The sequence below is a fragment of the Mesitornis unicolor genome, unplaced genomic scaffold (assembly GCF_000695765.1).
Source record: "Mesitornis unicolor isolate BGI_N332 unplaced genomic scaffold, ASM69576v1 scaffold3069, whole genome shotgun sequence".
In the NCBI taxonomy this organism is placed as follows: Eukaryota; Metazoa; Chordata; class Aves; order Mesitornithiformes; family Mesitornithidae; genus Mesitornis; species Mesitornis unicolor.
The window spans coordinates 37,900-56,372 of NW_010209049.1; the positions used below are offsets into that span (position 1 = coordinate 37,900).

General features: G+C 35.4%; 1 protein-coding gene across 1 annotated transcript in view; it reads right to left on the reverse strand.

Moving 5' to 3' along the window:
• The window catches only part of LOC104547145 (tolloid-like protein 1), a gene marked incomplete at its 3' end in the record, with an annotated part of 90,764 nt that overhangs the window by 30,673 nt on the left and 41,618 nt on the right, over positions 1 to 18,473 (reverse strand). Inside the window, exon 2 of the mRNA XM_010192730.1 lies at positions 143 to 253. Within this exon, the coding sequence (XP_010191032.1) occupies positions 143 to 253 (111 nt within the window). The remainder of the gene's footprint in view (positions 1 to 142; positions 254 to 18,473) is intronic.

Here is an 18,473-nt window from a genome sequence, read left to right on the forward strand (position 1 = left end):
AAGGAATTAACTTTTTAAAGTGTAAGCTAATACTACCCAAAACTTTATAGTGACTTTCTACATTTAAAACAGAAATTTACGCCTTCTATGCAGAAGCAAATAACAGGAAAACCAGGTCAAAAGCAAGCTTGAAGTATCATACCTGTGTTGTGGCCAAGTCTTTCATTGGAGTGCTGCGTGAGGTCAATCGTCCTGTCAATTTGAAAGATTTTTAAGTCTTCATCATCTAAGGCAATATCTCCCCAAAAGACAGCTTTAAATAAAAAAGAGCTCAATTTAATTAAAGAATTTATTTAGACATTAAAACCAATCTGAAGACTATAATGCCATATTACAACCCTTGGGAAATTATATGACCAATATATATTTATGTCACATATATATGTTTATTGATCTATATTTTTATACAAAGGAAGAAAATTACCTAGCAAAAGACAAATAATTTGTTTCAGTATTCTCCAAAACTCTTAAAATCTTTTTAATTTCTTTACACATTGCATAAATGTAATAATTTAAATATAATGTCAATCTATTAACAGATTTTCAGCATGTGCTGTTTTCTGCCAGTAAATACAACAGAGAATTTGAACTATGAAGTTAAAAATACATAGTACTGAGGAAATACGATCTTTATGTGTCCTAACATCCTCCTGAAAATGAGAATTATTTGAAGTCATTTTTATGTTCCAATCAATTTCCATATTACATTGTTTGTCACAGAGAATTAATATGTTTACCTCTTTTCTGTTAAACTGAGTGAAAAAACCAAACCCATTCTGTTTCATTTTCCTCTTGGTTTATTTGTATACTTTTCTTTTACAGTTAATCTCACTATTAGGATTCTTTCAAATACTTTGCTTTTTAAAGCTCCTGTCTCTCTTTCATCTTTTAACCTTTCTTTGGCTTTTACGCTGGGTTTCTTCTATCTTTTCTTGCTCTCTCAGTTTTTTCTGTTCAACTTTTGCAAAGCTAACTCATCTTCCCTAAGCTGCCATCACAACTTAATGAACCAAAATACAGACATACTTGCAAGAAACCAGGTTCTATAACCTCAGTCTTTCATCTCTCCCTATTTTTGCTGAGATTTTTTCCAGAAATCTTCTTGCCAACTCAAACTGATCATTAAAACTGAACTCAACAGGCCACATCCTCAACTGCTGTGAATGAAGCCAACAGAGCATATACTAATTACCATGAGTTGAAGTGGGTTTTTTTATTATCTTTATCCAAATTCTTCCTTTTCCCTCTCTTCACTGTCAATAGCTCTATTATTTGTCCCCTTAGAGTCACAAAAGCCCTGAGTTCAATCTTGCTGTCATCGTCAACTCTCTTCCCTCTTTCCTCCATCCAGGAAGACATCAGTAATTCTGCTTGGTTGATCACTATATAGTCCCACAGCAAATTGCTTCCTTAGCTTCCATACAACTAAAATCTTGTTCAAAGTCCATCTGTTACCCCATCATTCTCTCTGGTCTACTTCCATTCAAACTGCTCTTAAACATTCTTGTTAAATAGTCTCGTTTTGCACTGTTGGTTCCTTATATCATAGTGTAGCAACCATACCTCAGATTATCTTCTCAGTGGTTTCCTGTTGCTGCAAAAGTTATCTTTTTTTAATTCACTGATGCTCACATTCATTAGTATTTAATCAAATTCATATCAAAAAAGTTATTACTTAAGTGAAAAGATTTGTATTTCTAAAGAGCTTCCAGATATTACATTAATTCCTCCTATCTGCATCATCTTTCTTGAACCCAAAGTAACTACAAGAAATCACATTGAAAATGGCCTTCATATGCTTTGTAAAATACCTTTAAAAATAGATCACCTACACAGAGTTCCAAAATGAAAACAAAACTTTTCAATTAAAATCACAACCAGTATCTATTATCTTCCCTAAATAGAAATATTTCCATGTATATAATTTTTACACAAAAAGATAACATTTCTTAGAAACCACAAGTATTTGAGACCATTTCTGAAACTGTTCAGTCACTTCTAGCACATTTCTGAATGCTCTCCTTTCAAGAGTCACTATTTCCTTATGTTCACATTAGATATCTTTCTGCCGGCTAGGCTGGTGATGTTTTTTACCATTAGGTCAAGAGACAGAGCTATTTGAGCTCTAGATACTTCTTCATCAGACTTCCCAGGAAAAAGATCTCAAAACATCACGGTTTTCCACAGTGACTAGAGAGAGACAGTAGTCTCCATGTGAATCAAGTTAAATATTATTTATTATTACTATTATAACCATCTTCTAGGGATTTCTGTTGGATACCATTCACAATAAGGGCAATTGTATAAGCACAACGAAAGATGGCAAACTTACGCAGAGCAGAAAATTCTAAGAGGAATAAAATACTAGCATTTCAGTTTACAAAGACACAATGTGCTACAACAGAGGTCACACATGTTGTCCATGCCAGACTTGAGGAAGTGCTAAAGCTTAACAGCAAGCTCATTTTTCTTTCCTTGAAATACTGAGAGTTAATAAAATGAAGGTTCTGAACTAACAATAGAAGATGCAAAAAAATAGCTTTCCAGATGATAATGCATTAATAGAAATCAATTTGGTTTCAGTATGTAATACAGATGTATAAATATGAAATAAAAACTCAGGGCTAATTGAGCTTTAGAAAAATTTACAAAGTAGAAAAAGAAAAGTCCTGGTGATCCATCTTCAGCACTTCACTGTGGTAACGTTCACTTTGCCATTAAGATACAAATAGCAAAGGCTCGAACCCTATGAATTTGTCTGACACATATGCACTGAATTTGTGGACACAGGTATAAATAAAATACCTCAACGAGCATGCAAGGTATAGTAAATTTGTTTATTGGTTTAGAATGGAAAACAAAGCTATGTTATTTCTGTTAAACATCTGGACTGCTAGCAAGAATTGTTTTAGATTAGCAATGAAGCACAAGGTTAAGTTCAACAATAATAAAACCATGGTAATGTAACAACAAGTGCTGATGCAAGTTTGATGTATATGTAAAAAAGTACTCTATGTGACCAATAGGAACTAGATTCTCTAATGTATTAACTAAATATGAGTTAACACTAAAGAAAGAAATATATCTGACTGTTTAAAAGGATAATGGAAAGCTTGGAGCTTTCCTCAGGCCAGTGTTTTTCTGACACATAGCAATTCTGTTTTGCAGGTCATGTAAAAGACAAACAAGATGAAAGGCAGACCTCTTGACAGAATTAACTCATTTGACTTTAGCAACAAATTAATAATTGCCACTTAACTTTTACTGAAATTAACCTGTGATTTTCTCAGTTAAATTCAGCACAACTGGGATGACATATACCTAGCAAAAGAAGTAACTGTTAACTGGACACTATTTAATTTAATTCCAATCTTGTCCTAACAATCAGAAAGTGATACAGAAAGGGAACTGATAACTGCTGATAAATTGTTTTTAAAAATATACCTTTTTTCCAATGAAAAGTCTGCACTGAATATAAATTCTACCCTTCAACAAAGCCTAAAGCACAACCCACCTGAATGTTACATTAAGAAGAAAAAAAAAAAGTTCTCTCCCATAACTGTTAAAAGTATCCTTTAACTTTTCAGAATGTCTGTATAAGTTTAAGTGTGTATGTGCGTATAAGTATTCTGTAATTACAGAAGACCACCTTTTTATCTCCTACTTTAGAATTTTTATTGCCTGAAACTATCTGAAGAAGTTACTCTGTTCACTTCTTCCTGTCACACACCAGTCTTAACCTTACATAAAGCAAGCAGAGGATTGATTGGGTATGTAAGGCATGATGTTAAAGACTTTGCTAAGAGCAGGTTAGGATTAAGAGCTTTATTAGCTCCCTCTAAGGAACTTCTGACAGAACAGACCTGTTCAGTTCTGTACCACTCTCATTTGTCACAGATACTGAATTCCTAAGTTTGGTCCAAAAAACTAACAAGAATTTGATAACCAATTCACTTAGCATGCAAAAAATAAAACAAAAAGGAAAGAAAAGGGTAGAAGAACTTTCAAAATTATCCAAACATAACTTTAATGTAGCTCTGTTTATTTCAGGTTGCTTAATATTATCTCTTATCCTACCTATCTACTCAGTCACGAAGAAAACTTGATGTTTACAGACAGCTTTTTCATTCAATTTGAAAATGCAAGATTGACATTAAGCTTAGGAAAAATCTGTTGAAAATCTGTGACAGCATTAATTATAGGGAAAAAGTATTTCAAATATCTTTCATTATAAATAGGTTCTTAATAAAAAAGGAAAATGGGTCTTTCTGTCTGATACTTAATAAAGAGATATATACCCTGTTATACCAAATTTAACAAAACTTTGTTTTTATTGTGGTTTTTTTTTATATTTTATATGGCCACTCCTATTTATTTACACAAATTCAATAGGACAATACATGCATCAATTTCAGAAAGACAGACGCAAACTGACTACCTAGTGAATGTATGTTTTGCTGTAACAGTGGTGAAGGATTTATGTGGAGCTGGTAAAACAAAAAATACTCTTCACCAGCAGATGCAGTTCTGCTTTCACTTAACTCAAAGCTCTCAGCCAAACATCACCTTAAAAAAGATCTTATTTTATGAAAAGAAAAAACACTGCCATGTACAGCAGCTAATTTTGCTACATGTAAGCAATCTGCTCACAAGCCGGAAAGCAAACAGGAATATAAGTAGGTTGTAGAAGATACCTGTCATCTGGAGAAACACACCTTAATGTTACCATACTAGTAATGTGATTCAAAATGAAAAATAAGATGATCTATGAAATACAGATTAAGCACAGGAACTACAGCTACATTCTACTACTTGCAACTATCATTTTATCATAAATAATTAATATTCATTTTCAAAGCTCTCTTTGCTAATCTACTTTCTCCCAACAAGACCATCACCACATCAAATATCAAAATATTCTAAAGAAGTAAAATATGCTACTAAGGATAAGAAATTAAAAAAAAAAACAAAAACTGAGAACTATTTTAAGTATATGTATGCACACACTGTAAGAATCAGTCAACATATACAGTTAGGACTAAAAAGGTTTTTCATTATTTTCTAGAAGATGGTTGGAAGCCATGGAACAAGAAATAAATCTTTTGGTTAAATCAATGGAACTGCAATATGCAGTAGGACAACGCATTCTGGGATCTTATGAATATATATCTGGGATATATGAATATATATCTGGGATCATCTGAATTAGTATGTAAGTCTGCAAAATGTATATAAAAGTATATTCCTTATAATTGCAATAAAAATTATCTACATCAAACTCCTTTCGCAATTTGTCCTACAACTACTAACTCTTAAAACTCTGAACATAAACAGCCATTTTTAATAAAATATATTCCTGATAGTATCCATACTGACATTAGTAATAAAGTATAAATGCAACTAAGTGGAGACTGCCAGTGTTTGCCCCTCCAGCACAGCAGTGTAGCAGAAGCAAGGCAGCTCTACCTTGGGGTAAGTCAGCCGCACCCAGCTACCAAGGACAGCTCTAACAGACCAACACCGTCAGAGACCACTACAGTCCGGAAACGATTGTCATAACGTGATTGATTCTGATGACTATGCAGGCTAGAAAAATGTTCAACTCAGGTACAACTTTCCCACATTTGGAAAATTTGTCAAAATAAGATTAGAGAAATTCTTTCTTAGACTTTCTTAAACTGAGATGTAAACTGTGATCAGCCACACAGGTATTCTCTTGTTCTGTGAGCAGATGCAGAATTGTGACACAGAGATTACTCCTGTGCTGAGAAGATACCAATGAAATGATCAAGGCAATATTAAAAGACATTCTAAAAACAAAGCCTCAGATTTTGATATGCTACTAGGAGTGGAAAGCACAGGAAGTTTATGCTTCATCTCCTTCATAGAAGCTGCCAAGAACAGACAATAAAAATATCAGAGTTAGCTACAAGGCAAAACTGAAATCTGAAGTGCTCCTTTAATGTCCTTTGGTGGGAGGTGGGACACCCAGCACTTTTCAACCAGTAATTTATGCAGGAAGAGGTTCCAAAAAGTGTGCTGGCCCAGGTACAAGATAGATATTCATCTAAACACACACATGCAGTGGTTCCAATTAGCAGTCTCTTCTATAGCTGAGTCAAGTGCTTCCCTGCAAGAACACAGCTATGCACATTATAGTCTATCTTGGTGAGTCATTTTGTTCCATATAATCCATTCATTACTTACATAAGTGCATTTAACCCTGAATAGGAAAAAAAAAAAGATAATTTAGAGCTAAACAAGTAAAAACAAATTTATCTTATTGCAAAGAAGACAACATATACTACTATAATTAACCTGATTTTGTATTCCCACTGGTTTCAAATTTGTTCAGTCTTTCCAAGATTTTCAGGTGCAATACACTTTTCTTAGAAATCATTAAAATGAGAACAAGACAGAGCAAATAAATGGTAAAAGTCCTTATGTGCAGCCACAAGCATAAGACTGCATGCCATACCCTGAACTCTTTCTGTCACTGTTCATCACAAGTGCTATCTTCAGCCATAACTGTGTAATAATAAAAATGACAGAAAAAAAAAGTTAAATAAAACTTAAACAACATTAAATAGAAGACCAAGGCAGCTTATTTTCACAGACACACCAAAACAAGAAATTAGCTACTTCATTTCACCTTGCAGCATTTTCAAATCTGTGCACAAATATGAGTTAGTGAAACCTCTTGATTTACTCAAAAAAGCCCACATAGACACACCGAAAAAGGTATATAAGACCTCTGACTGGCTTCTTCCATGTTCTTACTTACAGTAAAAGTAAATTATGTAACACAACAAGGTCATAAACACTCATACCAATTCTAGTGTTCAAGACTCTAGCTTAAAACTGATCACCAGGAAGTCACCATTTACCCTAAGAAATGTATTATTTCCACTTCTATCAGAAAAAAAAAAATACATTATGATGGCAGAATACAGCCTCCAGGCTGTATACCAGTTAGTAATACATTCCTCCGTTCCTTTGAATGTGGCATTTCTCGGTAAGAGCTCACATAGGAATACATTGTTATCCTGAAATCAGCTAGCTTGTGTACAGCAGTTACGTAGCCTTAGAAGCATAAATTTCAATGCAATTTACTCAAATCCTCAATAAAATAGATTTCCCTTGACATCACTACCTGCAACTCACCACTCTCTCATGTCACCCACTCTTAGAAACTTCCCCTATGTGCTCCCCCGCGCAATGCTTTTAGCTTCCTTCCTTCCTCTCACTATGTGTTCACATTTTTAGGTAGGGTGCTAGCATGGCAACATCCCTGTTGAGGACAAGTTACACTTGCAGAGCCCCATCTGCGGTACACAGCATTTCACTGCAGCTCTCTCACACTGTTCTTCAAACTCTGCAGGAAGTTATTACCAAACTGACCCAACTAGGACAGAAAAACAATCGGGCATGACCTGACTGTGGACACAAAAAACCAGCTGTAGAGCCAAAGGCAGAAGAAATAATTGCAGGAGAGGCATCCCCCATCCTATAGAGCCAGCTGGTCTCAGACATCCCTCCCAGGCGCACAGCAATTGGATGGTAGCACAGATGGGCTACGGGTTAAGTGGCATGCAGCACTGGGGCATGTTCCAAGTTTTTCAAGGTAGAAAACATCTCCAATACAAAACAATACTTTCGAAGAAAACAAAGTATTTGTGACATCCTTTTTAAGGGTAAAATCTTGACTTACCAAAAGAGGCACTTTCAGAGCTTAATCTTTGTAAAATTGGATAGTAATTTGCTAAAGATGTTTCTCCATGACAGCCTAAATCTTGATGTCCATTTCCTCTGAGCTAACTACAGCTTTTACTTCATTTTTAATTTGAAAATGGTGAGTTTCTCAATTCCATTTTTTTCTGTTTCCTTTTTTGAGGGACAGTTTTTATATTCTTTTAAAGTTCGTACAAGGAAAAAAAAAAGATCTCCAAGATAGCAAAGACTACTTTGATAGAGGTTGCAATCTTATGTAAAAGGACAAGTTTCATTCCTGAACTTACTGAACAGTATTTTGAGGACAGGATCTTTAACAATGCAACAGCTCCTCTGTGAAAGTTTAGTTCCTGATTAAACTGTTCAACCTGGCAATCTTCCTGACTTTCAGAAACTATTTTCTTTTTTTAAGCAAGATCATCATCAACATCACACATACTTTGTAACTGGTAAAATCCATTCCTCATGCAATGGGTTAACTGCTGAACTGACTGCAGAGGACACTGCTGAGCAAACAGTAAAGGTGTCTACACACTATGTTGGTAAAGCAAGAAGATACTCTAACTTTCTTCATTGCTGCTCACTGCCTCAGATCAGATACTGGTAAAACAAACCTACAGAGAAATACTCTGAAAGAGATCCATTTAGCCATTCTGCTATTAACTTTTTTTTCCTACTATTTCTAGTTTTTAGACTGCAGGAAGAATCAAAAGTAAAAAAAAATATAATAATCATTTTGAAACTCACACCTTCTTAAGAGCAGTTATCAACCACTTTGGAAGGAAAGCCACACCAAGAAACCAGTGGCTCTCAGAAGAATCAATGATTGCCAAAAATATAGGGCAATCATAGCTAATTTTTCTTACCACAATAAATGCAGACCTGCTTTATATGAAACCACATGCAAGAGTACCACCATTTCCTGGGTCTGTCACTCCTTCTGCCACCGGGATAAAAGCAGCAGTGAGGGAAATAGTTCTCCCTCCTCCTGGGAAGGGTGCATCCCACCCCTAGCAGAAGGCACTGCTCCAGTATTTGCTAACCTTCCATTTAATGATAACAGACTGCGGTTTCTGGCAGAGGAAAAGAGCCTTGATGGGGTTTTTTTTTCCTGCCTCTAGTCACCTACAAATGCTGATGACTTCTGCTATAGCTAGCTTTATTAAGGAGGCTAGAAAAATACACCGGAGGGGGGAATTCAGGTCTATAATATCACAATGGTCATAATCACCGCAGTTAGCTCTGTATGACCACTATGATGCTATAATATTCATCTTCATTTTGCTTTGAAACTCCGTTATCCTGTGAATAGCCTTAGGGTCAAGATCTGCAAAGTTAATTATATGGCTAAGCTTTTTTACAGGAGAAAGAACAGGCTCCATGAGGCAAATTTATAACTCCTAAAGTGAAATCTTTTTAAAAACATAGAATAAACATAAATGTATAAAACCAGAAAGAACAAAACTGTTTTAAAATTAAGAATATAAATTAGGAATAGAATTGAATTAATTCTCTTCCTTAAAGAATGGGAAAATAGATAAATTTTAAAATAAGCTTATATAGAAGAATGGAGAAAATACCTTGTTGGCAAGAAAGCAGTCAGTCTGAGCATGCCACCTACACAACACTGCTGTTAGGGCTGAGACAGACACAGCAGCTGCTACAAAGTCTCCCCAAAGATGCAAGCCTTAGACATTTTCATTTGAACACCAAGAAAACAGAACAGCACCACCAAATCAACTAAATTGCCAAGCTAACTTACAAGCATGGCACAAACCAAAGGATTAAGCAAACTATTTTATTCTTTGCCATTACACCCATATTATTCAACTGTACTTTGTACAGGATTTTGTATAACACAGCTCATGTTCTTCTATAACACAGCTTTTTGTTTCCCTGATACTGTCTAAAAAATGATTTTCCTGTTTTACTTGGCAGTTTTGAACTATTATTTTCCTTCTAACCAGAAGGTAAAAAAAGAGCTAGAAGCTTACATGGTTAGATTTGTATATATTAATGCATTTGGGGTAGGGGAAGTAGTTACTGTGTAGTACTCTGTTCAAAACACAACTCAGTTTCTAGTTTGATGACTTTAATTCTTCAATCTCGAAGCCTCAGAAGAGGAGGAAGGTAACAGCACTGTCCAAAGACAGGAAACAACAGCATAATTACCAAAAAAACTATTCAGACACTGGAAATAAAGTTTGGTTTGCCTCCTAGAGTTTTGCAGCTCTTGCGGTCTTCAGCGCAATGCATATTAGTGTAACCTGGGAAGAGCAAGTGGGGTTTCAATGTCACTAGTAAAGCTCACTTAAGCAAAAAAAACCATGAGATCCAGTGAAAAAAGAGGCACTTCACAGGCTAGGTAGTTGCAAACTAAAATCTTTCAAGGAGTTTGGAGTTAGACAGCTGCACCCTGACCAGTCAACATGCGAGGAAACTTTCACCACATGACTGCCATACAGAAAGGGTACCAGGGGAACAAACCAACATAAAGTGGAAGTTGGAAGAAACACATTCTTGAGCAAAGAGCATTGGGACTACAAATCCAGTCCATGCTTCCTCTTCCATTATTAAGAAAAGGCACACAGGTTCAAGTAACAGAGGCTGAATGACACAAGGAAATCAAATCAGATGAAGCACAATGGAAGACAGTTACAAAGTGGAAAAAAGCACGTGAAAGAACGTGGCTACTAGGAAGAGAATTATCATGTAGAAGGCATACAGCTACAGAGTATTTAATTTTAACCATCTACAATGAATATATTTTTGAATATATATATCTGAATATATTTTTTGAGAGAGAAAATTTTTAGTGAGGTGGGAGAGCTGGAAAGACTAAGATAATTTCAGATTATGCCTAAACATTTGTACTTCAGAGAACAGAGGTAAAATCCTTTCTATGCTTTTCCACTTTCCAGACCTTAAAAAAAAATTAAGTTCCAATCCATTCTGTGAAAAGAGATATTATTGAATAGTAAGGATTTCAGAGAATAAAATCCTTTCAAAAATAACAGAACACTCAAAATGCAACTAAATAGACTACTGAGGGTGTGGGGCAGACAAGTTTTGGTCGCAACTTCAATTTAATATCCTAGCTTTTCAGTAACAGAGCAAATTACAGTGTCAAAAATTGTTTCTGATAAGCTGTAGGTATAGATTTATATACATTACAGGAGAAGGAGTATTTTAGATGGTTCCCAGGTCTTAAGCCTTTGCAAGCATATTTTCCTGGGGGTTTGCTACTTCTGAAGATACTCAGGAAAGTCGAATATGAACAGCATCCCTGGAAAAAGTAAAGATGGCAGAGACTGAGCTTAGCACGGAGATATCCAGAGCCAGCAGAGCACAATCACTGCACAGCAGCCTTGAGGGGGAAGCAGCAGTAGCTGTCTGGGGATTTGGAGGGCAACTCAGAAGGTGACTAATTTACAAAAATAAAATAAAATAAAATTTCAAAATTGGTAATTACTGTTTAGCTAAGTTATCTCACTTTGGAAATATCAGCCTCCAAGATATTTCACAACCATAATGTCTTTCCTCTTGTGCTACAGGATGTTACTATGGAGTAGAAATGGATAAGGAAGTCAGTAACAAATGAGATAACTCCCTTAATAATTTTGTTGAGCCATGACAATAAGAGGCCACATATTTATACAGTAGTGTTTTCTTTAAAATTTAGTATTAGTATATAATAAGCACATCATATTAATTAGTGTAACAGCAGCGATCTATGTAGAAATCCTCTCCTTCTGTACCTGTTACTCATCTTTGGAAATGAAAAAACAAGTATTTCATTTTCTCACAGACATAAAACCCCAAGTAGGCTAAAGTAGTCCCTCTAAAACAGAAAATCCCTTAAAAATCATTAAATGCAACCAAAGATTTATATAAAAAGCCAAATGGCACAGAAAGGAAAGTGCATATCTGAGGGATTATCTGGCATTCAGGATCAAGGTTCTCATCATACCAGATAAAATAAATGTTGCTCCATTTGCACTGTCTTAAATTTAAACATGGAGAATTATTAAACTATATAAAAACAAACCCTTATTTAGGCTTCAAAAGTTATTTCCATTATCAGCTGCAGTTCTCTGTTTCAGTCATTTTTGTCATGAACCTCAATTCACTCCATCGTGGTTTTTAGCACATCATTCTGTGACCCGGCTCTGCAAAAGAGACAAGGAGGGGGACTAAGCAGCTCTTAATGCTGCTTTTTTTTTGGCAGTGCTCCTGCGCTTAATACAGCAAGTCCTGGTAACCAATGTAATTCTATATTCCTGTCCACATATTCAATAGAAGTCTACTGCCACATTTTTTTTGTTACTAGAGTACAAATTGTAGTCAATACAGCTGAAAAGTTGAAGCATGATTGTTTTACTCTGTATCATCCAATTCACATCATTGCTTAAAATAGAAATGATGACTTCCATTTGTCTCAACTTTTCTTGCTTGTTACTGAATACTGTTTGGTTTGGGTTTTTTTTTCCCAGCATTTGTAATTTAAGGGGCTGGGTTTTGGAGTTTTTTTGGCATGGAGACTCTGCACAGCTGCTGATTATTTTTTAGACACAGCAAGTAAAACAGAAACTGTAAAAATATCCTCATAATTAGTGAGGTGACAGAAAAAATACAGCGGAAAATCACTGATGTTATCTAATGCCTAATATCAAGTTAGTAGTTAGAATTTAATGTTCCATATGTTTGCATTTTACATAGCTTAATATTCTAAGCAGTTTTAGCCATGATAATGGGATAGAATTTATACAAACATTCTAATGTTTTGCCTCTTGATAGACACAATGAAACCTCATCTGAGTTCTGCATTTGTTCCCTCTTGAAAAACACCATCCTGCTATAGAAAACCACTGCCCTATAGCTGCTGAAAGCTGTTTTAAATCCTTGTTTTTAAACAGTAGAGAGTATCAGCCTTTTGCAAGTACCCTACTGCGAGCCAACAGAATCTCCACCCCACTCTGAAGACAATTATACATGTTGCATGCAGTCCAAACTTACTCATTTCCTAGGTTTTGGCACTGTTGGTAATTCAAGTAACATCAACAGAACTTAAGTGGAGGAGGTAGGGGAGAGGGCAATAAAAAAAACAACACAGCTTCAACCTTCTCCTGTCTCTACAGTTTCTTTGCAAGACTGCCTTCTTCTCAAGCTTGCGAGGCTGCAAACACTATAGGCACTCCCAAGCTGCCACAAAATTGCTTAATTGTTAAATTATGCATATTTACAGTGGTTTTTCACATAAAGTCTTACAGTTTGCTACTAGTTTTGAAATTACTATCAGACTAATGTACCAAAAGCAAATTAAGAAAAAAGCAATCCAATAGTGAAAAACATGAGACCTGTGGATTTTATTACAGACAATCTTGTGGTGTAAAAATGTGAAATTTCAAGAATTTCACAAATCTTGAAAGAAAGCAAATAGTTATACCTTGGTTAAGCTTCCCATTTCCAGAAAGTCATTCTCATGCTGATTTTCATTTTATAAGGTATTTTAGTTTGTATGTCAGACAGAAACACTAAAGGGCCAATCTAAATAACAGATCCTGACTTTTTCTCCACGTCTATTATTCTTCTTTCCTTGTCTTCATTAAGCCACTGCAGCTCCTTATGGACTGCTTACCACCAGATTTCTTAAACTGCTTTACAGTAGTAGCCCATATGTCAGCAGGAACAGCATACCACGGTCCATTTGCCATCCCATTTGCAGGCATCGCTTCTCTCCTTGCAAGTGCAACAGTCTTAATTACAGCTGTTGTTTGCATGAACACAAAGAAGACAGATACTAAGTATTTAATGGTTTTTAATGTCTTCAGTTTTCAATTTATGAAGATGTTACTGCCTAAAGTAGTCTCAGAGTATTTTTAGATGTCTTTTAATACAATTCAGCAGCTGGAACAAAGGACATGAGCCAAACACAATGTTTCTAGCCAGCTCACCCTGGGCTAGCACAGTCTGCTGGCTACAAGGGGTGTGTCTCAACAGCAACACAGTGGTGGCCTCAAATAACCTCTTAATATATCTCTGGAAATAGGAATTACACAAGATACTGCAAATACTAAGCTTCCTTCAAGCCCAGAGAAAATAAAAATATTTAATATAGCTAACATTCAGAACAAATATGCCAAATTAAATATTACCCTTTTCAAAGGGCTGCTATTCAGCCTATGACATTTAGAGTCTAATATTTCAAAATTCCTTGACTATTAAGATTTTAGGAAACAGAACTCCTTAACTCCTGGATTATCTTTATTCTTTTATGCTTTCAAAGCAAACTATTCATAAATATACATGAATATATAGAAAACCAGAGGAAGAGTACTTGACCAAGTAAAACCCAAGTGCTCAGAAAACATGTTGCTGTATCACTTACTCCTTGAGTAGATCGTATATATTATTACCGTGTTTATAAAACATTATTTCCAGCACAATGTCAAAATGTTGAATAAAAAATCCTATATTATCAAAAGGCATAGTCCTGTAAATATTTGAGAGACTTCCACTCTACATTTGAGAAGAAAAAAACCAAAACCAACCAACCAACCAACACCAAAAAATCCACACATACAAAACATACTTTCCTCTATGCACTGGCTCTTGTCATATGAATCCTAGTCTGTAAATCATAATTGTAAAAATCCACATTTCTCCTGTAAAAATTGTGGCAGTATACATACATGTTTTAAGTGTTCCCTGAGTTAACACAAGAACAATTGAAAATAAAATTCCTAGTAAAGGACAAAATTAAGTAATTGCTTACCCAGTGCTCTGAAGTAGTGCTGTTCAAGCCAGCCAACCCATTGATCTTTCGACATCAGAGCGTTCTAACAATATAGTGTATATTTCTGGGACATGTACAATTCAAGTGAATGATACTGAGCTGCCCCCAAGGTTTGGAAATAATGTCAGTCACCTCTAAACTTTACAGTTTCTGCTCACAACTAAAATATCCACAGTCTGTCATTTTATAAAAATGTATCTGTTTGAACCTTTCTAGGAAGGATTATAAAATGCTATTTCAGATTGTGGATTGGTAGCATAAATACTGCTTCAGCTTTAGAGAGATGTATTACATTTGTATTGTGAAAGTCAGTGCATGTCAGTTATGTTATTCCCCAAGAACGTAACTCACAAAAAGAAAATAATTTTATCATAAATTACTATTACTGGTATAAATACATCTAAGTGGACAATTTGTTCAAACTACATATAAAAGTTAATCTGCAAGAATATCAATTAGAAGCACCTTCACAGATGTGAAAATTACTGACACTAGTGGTTTATAAATTAATCTTGCACTCGTCTGGTACTCTAAGTACATTTATTTCTAGGCCTGAAGAGGAAAAAAGCCCAATATTTTAAAGAAATTCAGTGTTTAATACAATCAGTAGAAATAGATCAGCAGAAACTTTTAGAAATTTCATACTCATTTTCAACTGCAGAACTGACATATTAGAACTAACAAATATCTAAAGAGGTAGAAGGCAGAATAGAGATAGAAAACTGTCACGTAATCTACAAGACATAGTGTGAAAGACAATAAGAAAATCCTGTATGATGGGACTTAAGTTTTTCTCGTGTTGTTTTTTGTTTTTTTTTCCATGGGGGACAAAATAAAGAAACCTAGCCCTAGATTGTGAATATAGCAGAAAATTTTATTCGTGGCATCCTAAAAACTCTTTTAATTTTTATGAATGTCTTATAAATTCATGAATGCACAAGGGACACTTCAGAGAGCAGTAAATGACCTAACCCAAAGTTTGAGAACAGAAGACATCTTCATGTGCTAAAATTACTTCATTTGTTTTCATAAAATATGGAAGGAACATCTGGCAGGAGAGGAAAGGATTCTGGAGCTTTTTAAGGCATCAGAGCTGAAGTTAGTGGGAGGGATTTGTGGGTTGGATTTTTTTTTTTTCATGACTGCTTGTTTGGCTTTGGCAAAGGCCTACATCACGTTTCTGGGACTTAGAGAAAATGAGCTAGAAGAGTCCAAAACTGGTTGAAAAGGAATGCAAAGTTCCTACAAATTTCGAGAAAGTATAGCAAATTAAAGATCTGTGGAGTTTGGACTTTAAGATATTAAAACAAAAACCTGTGAAACAAGCATCACTATTATACCACCTGTAACAACTCCATCCATTTGGAAGAAAACACCAGAAAGCTTCTGAGTCATTAAAACGAATACTTCTGTTCTGTTCACAGTTCTATGCCTCAGTGACTGGACTGATCCAATCTATTTGTGGCAATTTGTGATGCCTCAAAGGTTATTTATTGAATTTATGTTTATAAAATGAGACAAACAGCTCAGGGGAATAATGTACTCTGCTGACCCCACAGAGACACTTTCAATACGTAACAGAAATCCTGAAAAGCAAAATGCAGCTGTCATTGCTCTGATTCCACAGGCTGTCCTGAAGAAAGAGTAGTGCTAGCTACTGGTTAACTACTGGTGATAACCACCCCATACCCTATCTCCCAGTATCCAGCAGAGAGCTACACTGTATTGAACAGCATCTTACCCACCACCTCAGAAAGCTGCCACAGGGGATTTCTCAGGCGGCGCTGCCCTGCAAAGAGCACCCCTAGCCTTTCGTCTTCAGGTGTGAGCATCAAAACACTAATATGCCAGCCTATTGTTGCTAGATCAACAAAAGTGTTTTCTTCACGTGTGGAATCAAATATTATTACTTCCAGCATGGGAGTATGTAAATAACCTTTTTTTCCTAATGATTAAATAGTTTTCCATTTGGTAAATTGATTTTTCCTGTTCTCCATGTTTCAAAAATAGAACTAAAATTAAAGTCACCAGGTTTGGTTAATTTATCTTATTGGGTTTTCCATTTATGTAACACTCAAAACATAAATACTGAGTGGGTGAAAGCAGAAATTATAAAACATGGTAACACAACTTATCAACTAATATAGCTGTTATTTTTTTCTGTGTCAGTTTCAGTTTCTCTGTCCAATAGCATCCAAATTAGAAGCCCAATCATATATCCAATCAAAATTTTCATGGAATATCCAGAAGTTCATTGTTTTAACAACTCAGCATATAGTAATACGATGAAAAGATTTCACTCTGAAGATTCTTTAAGATAGAAGCATGTAACCAGCTGAGCTACTATATCCAGAACCCTGCTGGCACCATCAACTTTATCATATGCAACTTCCTATAATTTATTAAGGCCCATTTTAAAAATGGCATATTCCATTCACTATTTGTACTGAAAACTTCTGTTGTACTTCCAATTTGAAGCTGACCTTGCTTACTTGGCTTTAGACTTCCATTTTCAAAAACTGTGTTAACACTACCACTCCATTTTCATAAACCAATACCACAAATGCAAACGCAGAGGCCATTTCTACTGTATGAGTTTAAAATAAATCAAGTGAGAAAGTACAGTTTTCTGTCAGTATTACTGGAATTCCTACCATGCAATAAAATTCTGTAAGAGCATTTAACTGATAACCTACTTCATGTTAGCAAATAATAACAATAATAATGTTAAATCAAAATTATTGACGTCCTACTGCACAGCAAGTTACAGATAGCTATACCTTAAAATTACTAGCAAAGTAATGAAGATAAGTGGGTTCATAAAGAAAGACATAATGACAGCAGCAGTTAACTTATCAGACAAACTTTACACTGAGAGATAAACACAATTACTTTAAGACTTTAAAATCTCTAGGTTAATATCAGAGTGATTAACTAACTTTGTCTTTAATTTGATAGCTCTGTCATGTTTTCATGTCAAAAACTAAATGTTTCTTCCACGCACAATTGAAGAAATTATTTCTACATCACCAGCATTAGACAAAATCAGTCATATTAAATTGATTAAAAGAGTCTTTTGACAAAAGAAGGCATCACTAAATACAAAGAATTATGGTACAGCTGCATCTTTTTTCTTGCAAGAACTGTCTTAGCTTAAAGCTATACAACTATTTTTCAACTAGAATACATAGAAACATTTAAGGAAAATCAGCAAATGGCATGGGGCTACTGTAAATGTATGCAATGAGAAAGGTCATAAATATAGAGTGACCTGGATTTCTTGCTAAACTGAGTCCACAACAGTTCAAAACAACAGTTTAACATCTAACTCCAGTGGATGTTAGAAAGATCATGTGTTTAGAATATGTGCATGCACATGCGTATACCCTTGAAGAATATGGGTCCCATTATGAGAAGCCAGAGAGTATCCTAGAAAAGAGACTTCTCAAAAATACTTCGGGTCTGCATGACATGCAACCTCAAAAATCAACTCTTTGGTCCAACATCAGCCAAGAAGCAGTACACGTCTTTTGACTTGACTGGCAAGAGAAAGGCAGTTCACCTTGTCAGACCATGCATACCTCAGGCCACCTCATCAGACAAGCATTAGGTACATGAACCAAACAGAGCCTCCTTTGTGTCTTACCAAACTGACAAGCCATGAAAAACAACATGGGAGAGAGCTGGGGGAAAGCCCAGGGTACACTGGGGATGCAGCTGGATAGGAGCAATAGAAATTGCTAATGACCCACTTTACAACTGGACGTGGAATTAGCAGCATGGTGAATAACCAGGTAAACATGATTTTCAGTGCAACATTATGGCCTAGAAAGTGTAAGCTATTTTAACAGAGGGAAGGTGTATAAGCACAGTAAGTATTTTACCTGGTAAACAAACTTAGGAGGCCATTGGCAGAACAGTTAGCTCATCTTTGAGATACACTCTT